This window comes from Natator depressus, chromosome 9, assembly GCF_965152275.1.
Source record: "Natator depressus isolate rNatDep1 chromosome 9, rNatDep2.hap1, whole genome shotgun sequence".
Taxonomy (NCBI): Eukaryota; Metazoa; Chordata; order Testudines; family Cheloniidae; genus Natator; species Natator depressus.
The window spans coordinates 64,471,908-64,489,391 of record NC_134242.1 but is presented as its reverse complement, the minus strand read 5'-3'; the positions used below and the strand labels follow the sequence as shown (position 1 = coordinate 64,489,391).

At 43.7% G+C, this 17,484-nt stretch overlaps 1 protein-coding gene across 4 annotated transcripts in view; it reads right to left on the bottom strand.

The window, feature by feature from the left end:
- Positions 1-12,879: 12,879 nt before the first annotated feature.
- PCDH19 (protocadherin 19) overlaps positions 12,880-17,484 on the bottom strand; it is a 106,821-nt gene continuing 102,216 nt past the window's right edge. For 2 of the 4 annotated variants that reach the window (XM_074964429.1, XM_074964430.1), the window contains exon 5: positions 12,880-13,578. In XM_074964429.1, coding sequence (XP_074820530.1) covers positions 12,989-13,578 — 590 coding nt within the window. In that variant the 3' untranslated portion in view covers positions 12,880-12,988. The remainder of the gene's footprint in view (positions 13,579-17,484) is intronic. The other 2 variants (XM_074964433.1, XM_074964432.1) reach the window with 2 other exon arrangements.

Genomic DNA, 17,484 nt, shown 5'->3' with positions numbered 1-17,484 from the left:
ACCCACGTAAAATGAATTGGGGGTCTGAGTCCAGTTCTTAGTAAATTAGATTCAAATTCTGCTCTCTGTCAGGGCTTGCCAACATACAGAAGTTGCACCAATTTAACTACATCACTTTCAAAACCAATGTAATTAAACCAGCAGAAACCCCTGTGTTTAAATCTGGTTATATTGGCTTAGTTTGCTGCTCGGGTGGCAAGCTACACGAACATATGCCACGGTTATATCAGTGTAGCATTTCCACACTCAAAGGTGCACCAGGTTTAACTAGTTTCAGAGTAGCAGCCGGGTTAGTCTGTATTCGCAAAAAGAAAAGGAGGACTTGTGGCACCTTCGAGACTAACCAATTTATCTGAGCATAAGCTTTCGTGAGCATCCGATGAAGTGAGCTGTAGCTCACGAAAGCTTATGCTCAAATAAATTGGTTAGTCTCTAAGGTGCCACAAGTCCTCCTTTTCTTTTCAGGTTTAACTAAATCAGCTGAAAATCAGTAGTTAAACTGTTGCAACTTTGTGTACAGAATAGGCTGCAAAGCAGTGCAGATCCAGGTTAACTCCACCACCTGGCAGTGGACCTGATGCTAGCTTAACACCCACTTTGCACAGGTGTAAATAACTGCATACGGTACAGAGGATGGTGTATTGAAAATGGTGTAAAAATTACACTAAAAATGTCACTTTAATTTTCAGGGGAGTTCCTGCTTCTGCTTGCAGCTTAGGGGGCCTCTACATTGAAGCATGTGATCTGGGCTTGGCTGGCAAACAGACGCTGTCAGTCAGTTTGCAGCCAGCCAGCCTAGAGTAAGGTGGGGTGAGTGAGTTATGCCTTTTAGGGAGGTGGGGTGAGTTATGCCTCTAATTATGCCTTTTAGGGAGCAGCCCGCTCTCACTCTCTTTCTGTTTTGGGGTTCTTCTGTGTTATGGTTCTGAATTATAAGGCACAAAGTAATGTTACAACTGTGGAGACAGAAGCTCTTGCTCATCTGTAAGGTTAGATCTGTGGGCACGCTGATGAAGTAGTGTCAGGATACAGGCACACAGACAAGGTTGTCCTGCTGCTACTCACCTCATACCTCGTCTGTGGAGAGTGGCCTTTCAGAGGGGAGTCCTGGACACAAAGGCTGAACTGACTGTACAAATTACTAGGGGCTCAAGTCTGTGGAGTTAACGGTGTGGATGAACAAAAGTTCTGACCACAGACACATACATATGTGCAATATACCAACAACAGTCTCCCTAATGTGTATTAATAACTCATGACCCTAGTCTCTATCAGCTATCTCCCTGTTCCCCCGCAGTGCATAATGAATGCGGTGCACTCTGACCATTTTAGAATGTATCTCCTGTGATAATAATTCAATTTCTTTGCTGGCTGGATGCTCCCCAATCAGCCTGAGACTGCTTTGTTAGTTTGCAATGTCCCAGAAGTGTCTGAGGTGGCTAGTTATGCAGGTGTGTATGACTGAAAAGAAGATTGGCCCTATAGTTTTTGTTGTTAAGACATGTTGCTCCCCTGTAATTGAGTTTCTCACTTCCCATTCATCCACAAGATGACCACACTGACCTCCCAAAGCTTGTGAACCCCTTCTGAAAATGGGGAGTTTCCTTCCCTTGTTTGTGACCCTCATCCCCGCACATATTGGGACACCAACTGAACCAAGAGAATCAGACTACCAGGGAACCAAGACACATATACAGAGTTACAGACCCTCCACCTAGAGGGCCATGGCTTCCTGTGAGCAGGTCTCCTAGGGAGTGGGGATGGTGACAACCCCTCACTGCCTTGATGGGATTGTGGGGAGGACAATTTCAGAGAGGGAATATCCTCTGAGTGCAAAGACTGTCTATTTATTGTGTGAGAGCTAAGCACATCTACCTCACCATTACAGACAAATGGCAGATAAGAAGTCATGCTTGGAGCCCAATGCTGGATTCCCAGTCCTCCCAAAACACCCAAATCCCAACAGGGAAACCAAAGATGTCCATGGGCTGCCAGGAATGCAGGATTGGGTCCTGCATTGATTGGTTCCCATCTCCCACCCCTCTTCTCTTCCTGTGATTCTCTCTCCGTGTGTGGAGAGACAGTGTTTCAACCAGACAGGGTTTTCTTACATTATACTTTCAGGCCTTTGATCCCTCCAGGTTGTTTGTTCTTCTCTTTGTGAATTTAATAGTCAACGTATATGATAATTCATTGCCTGCTAATCCAATTTGGCTGCATTTAGATATTCCAGTTTAACTTCAAATGGAAGACACATAACATAAAAAATAATATACAGAAGAAACAGAAATGAGTGTTCTCTGTGAACCAGCTCTGAACTGTGGCAGGGACAAAGAGAAGCTTTCATCTTCCCCTAACGTTGGGGTTTGCAGGGACTGGGCCAGCCCTGGAAGGAGGTTAGAGCAGTCTGAAGAGTGCCCTAACTTGTGGCCCCTTCCATAGGGGGTGTTGTGCAGGGGAACACCCTGGCTAAGCCTCCTCCTTCCTCTGGCCCCTGTTGTGCAAGCCCAGGGGACCGCCTAGAGCAGGGGATTTCCCTGAGGGAGCCCATGGTGTCTCTTGGCACCTGCACAGACTGAGCAAAGTGGGCACAGCACATGAGCGCACTGCCTCCAGGGCAGCCAGTGACGCCGCAAGATTCATGCACTGTCCCATCAGCATGCCTCCAATATGGCCTAGAGGGAGGCAGTCTCCACAGCCCATTCTATCCTTGGCCTCCACTTAGACTGTGAATGAAGGGGCCAGATGTGAGGGTGGTTTGCTGACGCGCACAGCTGCTTCCTGGGAAACAAGCTGAAGCGCACCATCTCGTTTCACATAAGCCACTATACAGCCCTCAGATGACAGCAGCTTCAAGTCAGCAGCAGCCTGGGCAAGCCAAGGTGAAAGGTGCCATCCCATTAGCAGTCCCCTTTGTAGTTTTACCAGTGACAAGATGCTCTGTATAATTCTGATATATTTGGAACTGTAATTGAAAATATGAAAGAAATATAAAGAACTTACAGTAAATATCGAATGTGTCTTCCTGCGGACCAGTAAGTCACAGCTGGGTTCCATACACATAGCGTAGATCATGGCCCCATTAAAAGCTGTGCGCTAGATCCCCACCTAGTGAAGATTGGCATAGCTTCTCCGACTTCAGTGGTTTCACACCAGCTGAGGATCTGGCCCTCACTGTTAATATGGAAGGAGGCCTTGAGAAGAATAGAATTTAGTGCATTATTCAGGGACAGCATAATTTCTGAAAAGAAATCCCTTCCTTATCGGTGGGCTGCTATAAATCATCCTCTCTCGCCTCCATCAGCCAAAGCCCTTTTCTGGGTCTGTTATTTATGCAAACTTCAATACAAACATTTATTGTCTAAACACGCAGTGGCCTTAAGATGCTCAGTTCTTTGGGGTATGCCGGAGGAGACACAGGATACTGACAGATGTCTAGCAGAGCAGGAGGGGGAGATATCATAGCACTGACATTTCAAATGGCTCTCAGCTGGCTGTATCCAGGAGCCTTGCAGCATGTGAAATGCACTGATGGGTTAGGACAGTTTTATTAAATCATGCCCTGATCCAATTCCCACTGAAGTCAATGTAAGTCCTTGCATGGAATCCAATGGCAATTGGACTGGGACCACAGAGTGAAATTCATCCCTAAGCAGAGGATGAACACAAGACCTTCACCCTTGTGTTGGTGCTCTGTGCTATGTGAATTTCACTCTCATGCAATTTGCCAATGAGTTCAAGACCCACAACTAGAGCCAGGTTTCAGGGACCCAACTGGGAGCTCTGTTGAAACCTGGCCATCAGCAAGCTAAGTGAATGATAACCACCACCAATTACCAGTGCACTTGGGTTATATAGAAACATACCTGGGACATTCACAGCTCAGCAGGTTTGTTCTAGCCAGACATATCTGGAAAGGTCAGTAGCACTGAACGGGTTAAGCTCAAACACACTCCCACAGGATGTGTGTTTCCCACCATGAGATTGCAGAAGGCGTTTTTCCCACTGGTTTTGCAGAGAAGGCAAACACTGGAAAGAATTTGCTAAAGCAATCCCATGAAATCACCCACCCTCAGGAACAGCACTCCAAAAACCAAAGGAAGGTTTAAGCCATTCTTAGCTCTGCTCTGCCCTCTGAAGGGACGTGTGCTGGCATGTGTCTTGGGAAGATGAGCCACCAAGCAGTAGCCAATTCCCGCACTAGGTAGCCTGCAGCACGATGCAGCAGAGTGCCCTGGCACGTGACACTAATCAGTGAGGACCCAGCTGCTCCACAGCCCCTATAGCAGGCTCCCCAGGGCTGCAGCAAGGAGGTTGCTGCCAGTCCCCTCCCACTTAAACTACTGCTAGTTAAGAGTCATTGTTCCTGGCTCTCCTAATTTCTCCCAAAGCCCCAAGAAGCTGCCTGTTTGCAGGCTGCCATCCAGACCCACTACCTGTGGAGAGCTAGTGAGATCTTCCTATAGGCCTGATCAATGCTGCTCCTAAAATCATCCTGAGATGCTCCCCTCCACTCCCCTCCCCCATCCCCCATGGCGAGAGCCACCTCTGCATCATTCCCACCTCGGCTGGCCCAACGAAGGATGAGGCATTGCTGGTTTGGTGAATCACGCTGGAGTTGCTTATGAAGCGGGACAGAGCACTCACTGTCCGGAGAGCAATGTACTCACTTTAAAGCGCATGTTTTTATCACCCATTTACACGAAAATCTGTGAGCAAAAGAATCACGCCCATGACTTGAAAGCCTCTGTGGCCTCGTCTACACCCGCCTTTCCTGGGAAATTTCCCACAGTCACACCATCACCGGTGCAGCCCCACTGGTGACAGCAACACTGGGAGCACTAGTATAATCAGGGCATGCACACCACTTGCATTCTTACCGCTGTGTTTAGACCCGTTCTGAGCAGAGACAGACCACGCTGCAGGACAAATCCTGTGCCTTGCCTACACCCATGCTCCCACTATGGCTACCACCAGCCAGTATGGGGACACTGCAAGGGATTCACACAACCACCTCCACACCACTTAAGTCACACATTAAAGATAATATTTGTCTGTATGGTGCATGGTTCCCTATACTGGCATGAATTTAATTCTAAGGGCCCAGGGCTTTATGGGGTGCCTCCTATGGGCCCTCTGTACTAGGGCAAAATTCACTCTATCAGTCCAACTCTGCTTAGGTTTAGCACAGATCAACACAACTCTGTGGGACCAGGTTTCCATATGCTCAGCCCCTACAGATGAGGTGAGATTTTCAGAGGAGCCTGGCTTCCCTGTAGGCCCCTAAAAATGGGTCAGATTTTCAATACCTGTCACTTCCATTGCTCTGCTCATGTTCACATTTCCTCTTCCTCCCGCCCTCCTGTTTGTCTTTCTTTTATCCACTCACTGGGCCCTGCCTGACGGCTAGAGCGGAGCAGAGGCTGTCTTCTTTGTTACTTGTCTGTACAGTGCTTGGCACAATGGGGACTTGATCCCCGATTGGGGCTCCTAAGCACTCCCCTAGTACAAATAATAATAAGAAATAGATAAAAGTGCTCGGCCCCAGCTGCTCCTATTGTGATTCTTATGGTCAGATTTTCAAGGTTTCGGCACCAATGTGCATCCAACACGCTGAGCTCTTTGAAAATCTGGCCCCCAGAGCCCTGTGCTACAGGCTGAACCAAAGATGCTTTTCTTTTGGCATTACTCTCCTTAGCAGATTTCTAATGGAAATGAATAGCCTGCAGAACACAATGCTAAAAATTAATCTGCTACAATCTAACCTCATGGTAAAAGGTTATTACACAAATGCAGACCCTTACCCCCGTACAAAGAGCCATGCCAAGCCTGACCCACCAGGGAAGTACTTAATGTGGGGTTAAAGTGGTGCAAACAATTTTGTGCAGGTCCTCCACAATGCAGTGAATTCAGCCACAATGGATCTTCAGAACTAAAAACCCACTAAGGGCTCAACCCTGCATCCTTTGCTCACTCACAGCTCTCTGAAAGGACATGGGAGTACTGAGTGCTCAAGCAATACAGGATCTGCAGCGAAGCACAGATTTTTTTTCTTCCATACATTGCAGTGTAGAGGGATTTTCTCCTCTGGCTTGTAACAGGGCTGCCACTTACTGAGTGCCCCTTCATGGCCAGAGATCCCCCTGCAGCACCCTGCCTCTCTTCTCCCTCTTCAGGTCCCCTAATGAGCTCTACATAGTCTCTCTTATGAGTAGAACCACACTCCGCTCAAGGCTGGTTTCATGACCACAATCAGTCCCACATAGTCCTTAAGGTCTCAAAAATAAAGTTCCGCATTGCAACGCCAGAGCTCACATTTATCTCTGGTTCTTCGTCCACTCACATGGAGTTGTTCTCCTGCCAGCATCTGTTCTTTGCAGGGTCCCCACTCCTAGCCATTTCTAGCTCAGCCTTCTGGCTCTAGCTTCTTTCTGCTACCGGCACTTCTCCTGTTCCAAGGGAAGTGATTATCTGTAAACTACCTTCCTCCAGAGTGCACCTCTCGACTGGTCTGACCCCACCTTACATTCCAGGGCTCCTGATCTGGGCCTTAAACGGACAGCGTCCTGGATTTTTTCCCCATCCAACTACTAATTCTCTGGCACTACTTCCTATCTTCTGCTACAAGGCCATCCTCTGAGCCTTTGTTCATTCCATCTTCCTGGAACGAGGTCGTCTGGCCCCCTCTATTGTTAAAGGGCCAGTATAGGCTGTTACATCGCTCCAGTGTTCAATCTCAGAATCTGGCAGTTTTTAACGGATAATCCTAGAGGAACCTTCACTATTGTATCATACTGCTGTAATCTTCACCATTGCTTTAAAGATAAAGACAGCAAATATAAATCTGTTTTTAAACTATTATTCCCATCATCACCATCAGCCACTCCACTTCCTCACCTGTTTCTAAAAGGAACTCCCCAAACAGACCCCACTGGATAATTATTTTTCTGCAGGATATTTAGGTTTGTTTAGTCTTTCACCAAAACTTCGAGATCATGTGTTTTAGCTAAAATGTGTAAAGATCCAGTTAATGGAAGACGACTAATATAACAGCCCCTTATGGGTGAAATTCACCCCAGTGCAAGACCTGCAGAAGGATAATCAATTAAGGGCAGAGAAAGTTCCCTAACCAATTCTCTACGTCCTCCAAAGAGACCTCCTGCAACACCTGGAAAGGCAAGACGTGCTTTCCCTCATATTCCTGTGGTAGAAAGCACGTGGAAGAAACATTTTATAGGCCTTCTTTACAAACAATGAAGAAGGAAAGGGGGCAAACACCCACTTTTTTCCCTTCCTTTGCAGTTCACATTTAAGCCCTCCACATGGGCTGTAAGTGGAATTTAAATGGAAGAGAGGGGCTTAAGTGGTCCCAATGCACTTACAGTGAATTTCACCCTCCCGTGAACCTATTATAGATCTGAGATTTAAAACATTTCAAAATAAGGCTGCTATGTTAAAACTGGGCAGTTGCCTCTGGATATTACAGTATCCATTTTAGCACCAGCTGAAATTCTACAGGGTTAAGAAAAGACCATGTGAATAGCTCTGTCTGCATTGGTTTCTGCCAGGCCAACAATCCGAGGCAATCACAAGCAAACCCTCTTACTCATATTTAACCAAACACTTATTTTCCATTTTATTCAATAATTGCCTTTAATACTAAAATGCATTAGATGCCTGAAGCGGGGCGGGGGGGGAATCACATTGAAGTGGAAAACAAAGGTCTCATCAGATGAAAGAAACAATGTGGCAGGTACACCATTTTGAAACAGAACTGTAATAATTTAATAAAGCTGCTTTATCATCTTCATAAAATAGACAGAATGGTGATTTTTTTTCCATTTTTTTTGTTTACAATGATTCCATCACTGTGAAAATGTACATAACATACATATCAGCATATACAACAATTTATTCTTCATATAATCAGCAACAGAGACACCTTGATGAATCGTACTGTACTTAAGTCCCACTGAAATCCGCCTTGCTTTCGCGGGCAATTATGGTGTCATCAGGCTGGTCAGCAGGCTACAGAAGCTTGTAGCTCTAAGACTTAAGATCTTCTGCAACCAATACCTTAGCATTTGAATAGTGCAAGGAGGTATTTGTTGCTGAAAACTAGCTTGCACTCGGTCAGCTCTTGTCACTAAAGATTATATCCCAGCTCATATCAGCTGAACATCAGCTGATGCCAGTAAAGAATCCATTTCACCAGGGCTTGCAACAGAGTTAGCTGGGTTCTTCTGCTAAGGTTAAATGCACCTCGTAAGTTGGATAAAAGATTATCTGTAGCGGCAAAAGCAGCTGTAGCAACAAGATCATCCATTTCCCCCAATGACAGACAAATGTGTTTCTATTCGTCATTAGTTTTTTTTCCCCCAGAGTAATTTCAACATATTAATCAGACAGTGTGTTCTTCACAAAAGCAACTTGTTTCCTATTTGAAAAAAAGTAATTCACTTCTGCACAATATGTGATCCACAGGCCATCTCCAGCTTCACAATAAAACAGGGATAACCGCAACAACTTCATCAGGACAATGCATTAAGTGCTTATGGATTATTTTTTAAACCATCAATCCACCCTCCCGTAACCCTCCCCTCCCATATTCCCCTTTGTATATATCAGCATAAAAATAAAACCAGTGCTGCAAGATTTCAATGTAAGGAAAAGAAAATTCCACTTGTGAAAGGATTTTCTAAAGAGATTCTATCAAGTAGGTAAATATTACACTTTGAGTAGAGCATGTCATGAATTTACTCATAGACTGTATCTTTGGGGTCTGAAATCCAGGAGGTGCTGCATGCACAATGCAGTATTGGTTTCATTTTGGGTTGTGGATGATTGGCACCTCTGGAAATCAGGCTCTTGTTAAATGTGGTATAAACTACTATGCCATTCTTACTTCCCTGTGTAAATAGGTAGGCAGAGCAAGTTTGCCTGAAGGAAATATTTGGGGGGGAAACATCACATTCAAACGATTTTCCTGTGCCGAATTTGGTAACAATATAAATTCTAAAGAGAGCTTCATTACATCTTGTCCAAAAAAACCATCCTGGGTCATTCACATTTTGATGTGGTTAATTTAGCTACTTTAAAAATTATATTACAGCTCAGCCAGAAGCTCTGAACTGATTTCAAATGAGAGAGGGAAAGCAAGTGGGAATAGGAAATATTTGGAAGAGAACTCTGTAGGCGATGAACCTTTTCCAGTCCCTCTCCTGGTTCTTCTTCTCATGAGACAGCAATATGTCATGGAGGTGCCTTAGGCACTCAAGATCCCAAGCTTCAGCACAGGCCAGGATGGGAAAGACTGTTGTTTAAATGGTTTGCTTGGAGGCAGTAGGGCTTACTGACCTCTTAAAACTCCCTTTTAATTAAGAAATATTTCACATATTTTCTGGGCTGCGCTTTTATTTCTAGTGGCAAGGAATGTTTCTAATGGGTAAATCAGAGAAATATTTTATTTTTCTTTTCAGTTAGCATCTATTTTCCTCCCAGTGCCAGGCTGGTGCTGGCAGCTCAATAGTCAGAGGCCCACGTTCAGTAGAAATCAACAGCTGGACTCTTCTGTCCATTTTATATTCACCAGGTCAGGTGACAGGGGACCCTCGCCTAGTCACTCCTTGGATGGGGAGAAGGAGGGCTGTGGGAAAGGAATAGGACGGTCCAATTTTCACAGCACAGTGTAGTGGATGGAGGAGAATCCACACTGATTGGCTATCCTCTCCTCTCCCGTGTTGCCTGATGGATTGTTGCTCTCAGTTCCATAGAAGATAACGTGCAAGCACTTCTGGGCAAATTATTTGGCTTGGGGAGTTAAGTCCCAATCCAACCTCCCAGGAAAACCAATGGGAGACTTCAGTGGAGCTGGATCAAGATAACCCAAGGCAGGAATCATGATGTTAGTCAGTGCTGGAATTTAGCCAGAGCTCAGCCACAGAATCAGATTACATTAAAGTAGGGTCATACTTATGTGTGTATGTTTGGGGAGAGAAGATGGATCTATGACCTTGATCTGAACATGACCTAAATAGTTTCCTACTTGTTGCAGACATGGAGTTGTGGGGTGGGGAATGGGGCTCTCTCCTATCACAGTGAGGGGTCATGCCTTCGGCTCTCTTCAGGGAAGCCTTTTGGCTATTCCTCATCAGCTCCCTTTTGTGAAGTTACTTGAATGGCTCATTTCAGGGAAATGACCTGCCATTAATGCAGCACGACACCCACCCGTTTCAAGTTAGGAGAGGTTGCATCAAGCAATCGGATAAGTTCAGTTCATACCATTTGCAACACACACATCCCCACCTGGGTTTGTTTACATTTGGGGGTGTGAAAATTCAAAATCTCAAGGTAACTCTTGGATGGAGAGTTTCACTGAACTTGGTGCAAAACTAATGAGCTTCCTGGATTTTGTAACAAAATCCAAGCAGTAAAACTCAGGAGTTTCAAGAAACCCAAGCCTTTTTTGTGGGATCTCCAAGAGACAGCAAAAGGTTCATATAAACTTCAGCTCATTTTGTCAGCTAGCCTAAGGCAACCAGAGTCTTTGAGCATCCTAAGTAGAGGCCCCTGATATCAAAAGTTTCATGATTGCCATCGGTTATCCATATGAGCCTGAAGAATATATGTGTTGGAGGGTGGGGGAACAGTACTATAGACTAATTCTGAGTTACTGCTCACACACACACACACAAAATCCTTCTATAAACAATTTTCTGCCAATCAATGAGGATTAATTTCTGCAGTTAACAAAAAGATATCCAACAAGCTTCTGTGGCTCAGTAAGTAGGGACATGAATTTTCACTGAATAAAGCTCTCAGAAGTTAACAAATACGGTAACATCATAATGAACAAAACACTCATCTTAATATTACAGGCAGTCCAGTAACAAACTCCCCCAAAACCAACCTGTTTCTTCTATTGCTCATATAATACATCCACTTGCAAAAAATATATATTTTAATGACAGCAGAACAGCACCCCAGATATGAAAAACTAGAATAAAAAGAACATACCATTTAAAAATGAATCAAACTTCAAAATTAAAGGAAAAAAAGAAATATGGCTCAGTTTTAGAGGGACAGATGCAGTCACATCTACTAAGGGGATTCTATCTGCATGAGGTAGCAATCAACACCAATAAAGAAAACTTTAGTGATTTCATCAGAAGTTCCTTTTGATAAATTATTTTCAAACTCCTGGATCCATAAGACATACTGGTAATGTACCAATTGGAGTAGTTAAAAACCTCAACCATATCCATTTTATCCACCTTCTCTAAAGAAAAGAAATGACTGGAGCTTATTTGATTTCTAGGACAATAACAATTGGAGGCTCTTTTCCTGATGACATTTTTAATTTAAATAAATCAAAGTAATGAGACTGTTATCAAGATACATTAGTACTAGGAAGTCTGTTTCTCTAGAAACCATTGTTTTCAGTTCATTGGCAGAGCAAATGTTAGCAATATCTGTATTTTTCCCTCCCTCATAATGAACTGTTACGCTCTAATGAATATTCTTTTTGGTAGAAAAGTCTGTCAAATAAAGGGTTACTAATTCACAAACCATCATCCTCCACCCCACCCCACCCAAACCTAATCTGAACTATTATGTAGTGCAGGAGAGCAGAGAATGTACAACGCTGTGAAAATCTTTACAGCTCCCCTCCTTTCTACAAAATGGCTGTTCAAGTAGCTAAAATGGTCTTTTTTCTTTTAAAAATCAATTTTATATGTGCAAATTTGTAACCACATAGAATTATGAGAAAAAATAATGTCTTTTTTCTTCTCCATATGGAAGGCACATTAATTTGATTAGTAGTGGTGTTACATTTCACCTGTCTGTCCCTACACGTATATCCTTCTATTGCTTACTCTATACCTATTTATGATGCAGGATAAACAGAAATAATACCACTCTAAAATCCCTCCCATGATGAGATACACACACTCACGCAGGTACTTAGTGTAATCATGACTGGGGAATGTTGAATCAGGAAGTGTGTGTCTAACCAAGATGCTAATTTAGATCTGTTATACAATTCCCTCGCTTTGAGATGATTAGAGACAGGGAAGATCTAAACCTGGGAACTAATAACTTACGGAGAAGCTTTTCCATGCAGTGCCTTGACATTACACACACACGCAAAAAAAAAGATCTCAAAACGTTCAGCCCGCTGCATCTGACAACTGCAAATTAGGCAGCAGAATACCCCCCAAATGACTTTCCACAATGATCTATCATAGTACTGTGAAAACAAGTATAGGATGTATGGGGTGCTGGAGGGTAAGATGGGGGAAAAACACTCCTAACATTGGCTTTGAAATTAGCAGTTTCCCCAAGTTTTAAATATATCTGTGTTTTTTTAAACTTGAAAGCCTTTTGCCATCACTAGACAAACAGTAATTTGCAATATCAAATACGATAACAGTACAGATAGGCATGTGATAGCAAAAGGATTCTTAATGCAGGGGTGTCCACAGCAAAATAGCAACATTTTAAAGTACAAACAGCCTTGTGTTAGGCAAATATTAAAACTCATTGAATTGTTCTTTTAACAGTGGTACACAAGAAATGGCCATTAAATTGTATTGACTACAAAAACCATCAGGGTGATTATTAAAGATGGCCGGATAAGGAGTTTTCAATTCAATTCATTACAAAGAATGGCAATTTATTATAGAGAGTTTTGATATATAAAAATATATAAATTGAAAATACTCCATACATAATACTTCTTTATAACTGAACTGGTCTCACCTTCACCCCCACCCTGTGACAAAAGAAAAACAAGCTAATTTGCTTCAACTGAACACCCCTGCTGGTTGCTGAAACAAGTGGGATTGTCACATTAACGATAGCTTCATTTATAAACAATACATTTAGGGAAAGCTCTTAAATACAGCAATTTGTGAACCACTGGTAAGCAATTAAAAACAATATGCGCTTGTAGTAGTGTTGGTTCTCCTTTTTTATATGGTGCCATTTAGAGCACTATGTCTTTTAGTCTCTTCACTCCTGGTGAGTCTTTTTCTCTACATTCTTGCAGAAGTGGGTTAATTTCATGCATTATATTTTCACTGTCCGCCCCTCTAGGCTCTGCTTCGGTGGGCCGAGAAGGGCCATTGTTTACAAATTGCTCCAGGTCACGATTTACCGGGCAGTGCATTATGTTGTATGAGACTGAAGGTTTGCTAGACAGGGGGCTCTTCAGATGAAGGGGTGACGTGATGGGGCTCACAGCTTCACAGCCATTCCCCGCTTCACGGACTGCGCCATTTACCTTTGGGCTGCAGATGGGCAGATCCACTGTTCTTTTACCTTTCAGGTTGACGATACGCTCGTCGGCCAGGGGTTCACTCCCATCTTTGCCAAACGTTGCAAAAGTTCTTTTTGTACTACAGTCTTCATAAGACTCTGTATCCACAGTGGTAGCTTCTATAGAGAGTGCCATGACATTCCTTCCATGCTCGGGGGATTTTGCACGACTGGGGACAGAGTTCCGGGGCATCCAGCATCTATCTGAGTGACCAAGGATCCGACACTCTTCCCTACAATGAAATCCATCAGTTTGATCTGTGTGAAGAAAATACAATGGCTTATGAAATTGTAGAAGCTGGAAGCTGGAAGCTTTCTGGAAGCTGACCCTGCAATCCTTACTCACACATGTGGTACATAGAAACTAACACCAAAGTCCCATCAGATATCATGGTGTAAATACTCATATACTCACACACACGCAGACAATCTAAGTATTCATCACCAGAGTAGGATTTGCTAGGACATGGATACTGGCTTCCAGGGGATTCTCAGGAAGTTTGCAGGATCAGACCCTTTCTATTATGCCTACATAAATGTTAGTTACTTTCAAACAAACAGCAGACATTTTTAAATTGACATTTTAAAGGGGCATTTTATTGCATTTTTTATTATTATTATTATTTTAATGGGCTGAAGTTCAATTTCCAACAGGTTGTGTGTCATTTGCTTTTTGCTGCTACCAGAACTAAAACCTAAAGGGAAACAACTTACGATAGGAAATAAATTAAAACGGGGTTGTCTCATGTGTCAAGCTGCTTAGAGTCAGCATTTCTGTTTTCAGTAACCAATGCTAAAAGGCACTCTGCTTTAACTTTGTTCAACATGAAAAATCTGAGCATAAATTCTACATCTGGGATTGCCATTTGTTTGTATTTTTGTTGATTTTTACATTTTGCTTAATTCCCTGTTGGCCTCCCACACAATTGCAGAGGCTTTGTAAATAACCAGCACCATCTCCTTCCACTGAAGATTAAATTTGTCACTCCCAGCACTTGATCTCCATTCGTATGGGAATAATAAAGATTCTCTCCCTGCCGTCTGCTCCAGAACCTAAGGCTGCAACTAGCAGCATTTCCACTGTTGATATGCGGCATAATATTTTGCACTTCTACAGCACCTTTTATCTCAAAGCTCTTTACAAAAACTAAGGATCACATTTTCAATCTCTGCTCAAAATCATATCAGGTAGGATTGTCACAGGGGGAATCTATTCCTCCAATAGTGGCCAGAGCTCACTATGCTGGGGTTTTGGTCAGTGGATCTGCATAGTTTGTGAACCTACTGGCCACACCCATGGCACACACAGGGTGTGGAGTTCCCCTACACAGCCACTTTGTGGCCAGTCCTCCCTGTGAAGAAGAAATTCTGTGGTTCTGCACCTTTTTCAGGACTCCCACATTCAAGCAAGGGAACACATTTTCCTCTTGTACATCACACAGTTCTTTTGTGAACTCGGAAAATATTATCCCCCTTCTACAAATGGTCAAATGAGACACACAGAGGTTCAGTGACTTGTCTGAAGCGCTAATGTGAATCTGTGGCAGAGCTGGGAATAGAATCCAGAAGTCTTCACTCTCACTGCCTTGTCCTAAGAACTAGACCATTTAATACAGATAACATCCCAGGTTTTTCCAGTATTTGCTTTTGACTCTAGCGTTTTCTTCATTTGATCAGAACTTGTAGCTGAAGACAACTCAGTAAACCTTTGCAAAGCACACACATTTCATTCAAAATTATGTAGCAGAGGTTCTCAAACTGTGGTCTGCAGACCACCAGTGGTCCACGAGCTCCATTCAGGAGGTCCGTGGATAGTTCCTTCTAAGGTGCACGCCTGGGCAGCCACACACAAAAGAATGAAGGGCCACCCACCTAATTAGTGGAGCTGCGCAGGCATGGCTCCACTAATTAGGTGCCTGGACCCCAGAGAAGATGCACATGTAAGGTGAGATGCAGGTGGGAGGGAGCAGTGGGGTGGGAAGAGGGGGTGGGGGGAATATGGGACGTGCAGGGCTGCGGCGGCCAGAGAAAGAGGTGACTTTCCCTAGCTCCAGGGCTGCAGCTGCTGGGGAGAGACCCCCACTCCTTCCCAGCCCCAGCTCGGGGGCTGCCACTGCAGGGGAGAGACGCCCACTCCTTCCCAGCCCCAGCTCGGGGGCTGCCGCAGCGGGGAAGAGAGGGCACATCCATCGCATTAGAAAGGTAAGACTACTGATATTAAAATATGAGTTGTGTGCTTTTATTTGTAGAACAAAAAACATTAATTATTATTAAGGGTTTTTTATATAGCACTTTTATCCAAAGCGCTTTACAATAGTTAGCTAACGGTACAAACAACATTTGGAAAGATCATTTAGTGGTCTGCCGAGACCCTCAGCAATTTTCAAGTGGTCCATGAAAAAAAAAAAAGTTTGAGAACCACTGTTATGTAACATATTCTTATTGTAATTTGTACACAAATTAACTACCCAGTGTGGTCAAGAGTTAATGTTAATAATAATACAATAATACATTCAGTCCTTGCCAGTTTGAAATACTGAAACCCACAGAGGTGCAGACTCAGCTTTGGTTTGCTTCCTGTCCACCTGAAAACAGTTCATTTTGATGCTTTGTACTTCTGTGCACATCACCTCAGCTTTTCAGATACATTTGTATTTCCACCACATTCTAGCACAAGGGCAGCTGATAAAAATTCTCAGCACATAGCACAATGCACCAAAATATGAGCAGCTTAACACTTACAGAGAATCAGCTAGTAAAAAGCAAACCTAGAAAAAAAGAGAGAAAAACCAATTCATTGAAAATCTATGTCTAAAATGTTAGCAATTTCTCTGCATCACAGCAGCTACCCCATTGTACAAAAGGCAATGTTGACTGGCTGTGCAGGAGGTCTGGATTTCAGTAGCCTTCTCTACAGTGTTTTCAGAGAATGATGCGCTCAGCTTTACATGTAGAACAACCTGCATTAGGAGCTGCCTAAATGCTGTTATACTTTGATTTTGTTACTTTCAGTTACTGCTCTGTCTGGGAGGTGAATGGTTCCCTCCTTTGGCTTGTTATTGACAAAGGGTTAGGTATTTGTTTTCAGAAAGTCATCTATAGCCTGCATAGCAGAACTGATTGGAAACCATGAATAGCAGGGGTTGGGAAGAGCTGGGGAATGTTACATTTATGGACATTGTTTGATATCTTTTAAGAAGAAAATTAGTGATGTGAAAGATGCAGGACTGACTCCCTGTTTATTCCCAGAACTGGTACAGTGCAGGTAGCATAACAGCTAGCTTTGCCAGGTTGTTCCTATCCCCCACAATATGCCTCAACTTTGTTCTGGAGACCATCTCAAAAAGTAAAATGGCAGCTTCATCTCTGTGCCACGTAACTTGCTGGACTCACTACAGAGATTGTTAGCTCTCGTAGCAGGTTTCAGATGTCCACAAGGAACTGCACTGACACAAGCTAATTCATAGAATCATAGAATATCGGGGTTGGAAGGGACCTCAGGAGGTCATCTAGTCCAACCCCCTGCTCAAAGTAGGACCGATCCCCGACTAAATCATCCCAACCAGGCTTTGTCAAGCCTGACCTTAAAAACTTCTAGAGAAGGAGATTCCACCACCTCCCTAGGTAACGCATTCCAGTGTTTCACCACCCTCATAGTGAAAGTTTTTCCTAATATCCAACCTAAATCTCCCCCACTGCAACTTGAGACCATTACTCCTTGTTTTGTCATCTGCTATCACTGAAAACAGTCTACACCCATCCTCTTTGGAACCCTCTTTCAGGTAGTTGAAAGCAGCTATCAAATCCCCCCTCATTCTTCTCTTTTGAAGACTAAACATCCCCAGTTCCCTCAGCCTCTCCTCATAAGTCATGTGTTCCAGTCCCCTAATCATTTTTGTTGCCCTCCGCTGGACTCTTTCCAATTTTTCCACATCCTTCTTGTAGTGTGGGGCCCAAAACTGGACACAGTACTCCAGATGAGGCCTCACCAATGTCGAATAGAGGGGAACGATCACGTCCCTTGATCTGCTAACAATGCCCCTACTTATACATCCCAAAATGCCATTGGCCTTCTTGGCAACAAGGGCACACTGTTGACTCATATCCAACTTCTCGTCCACTGTAACCCCTAGGTCCTTTTCTGCAGAACTGCTGCCAAGCCAT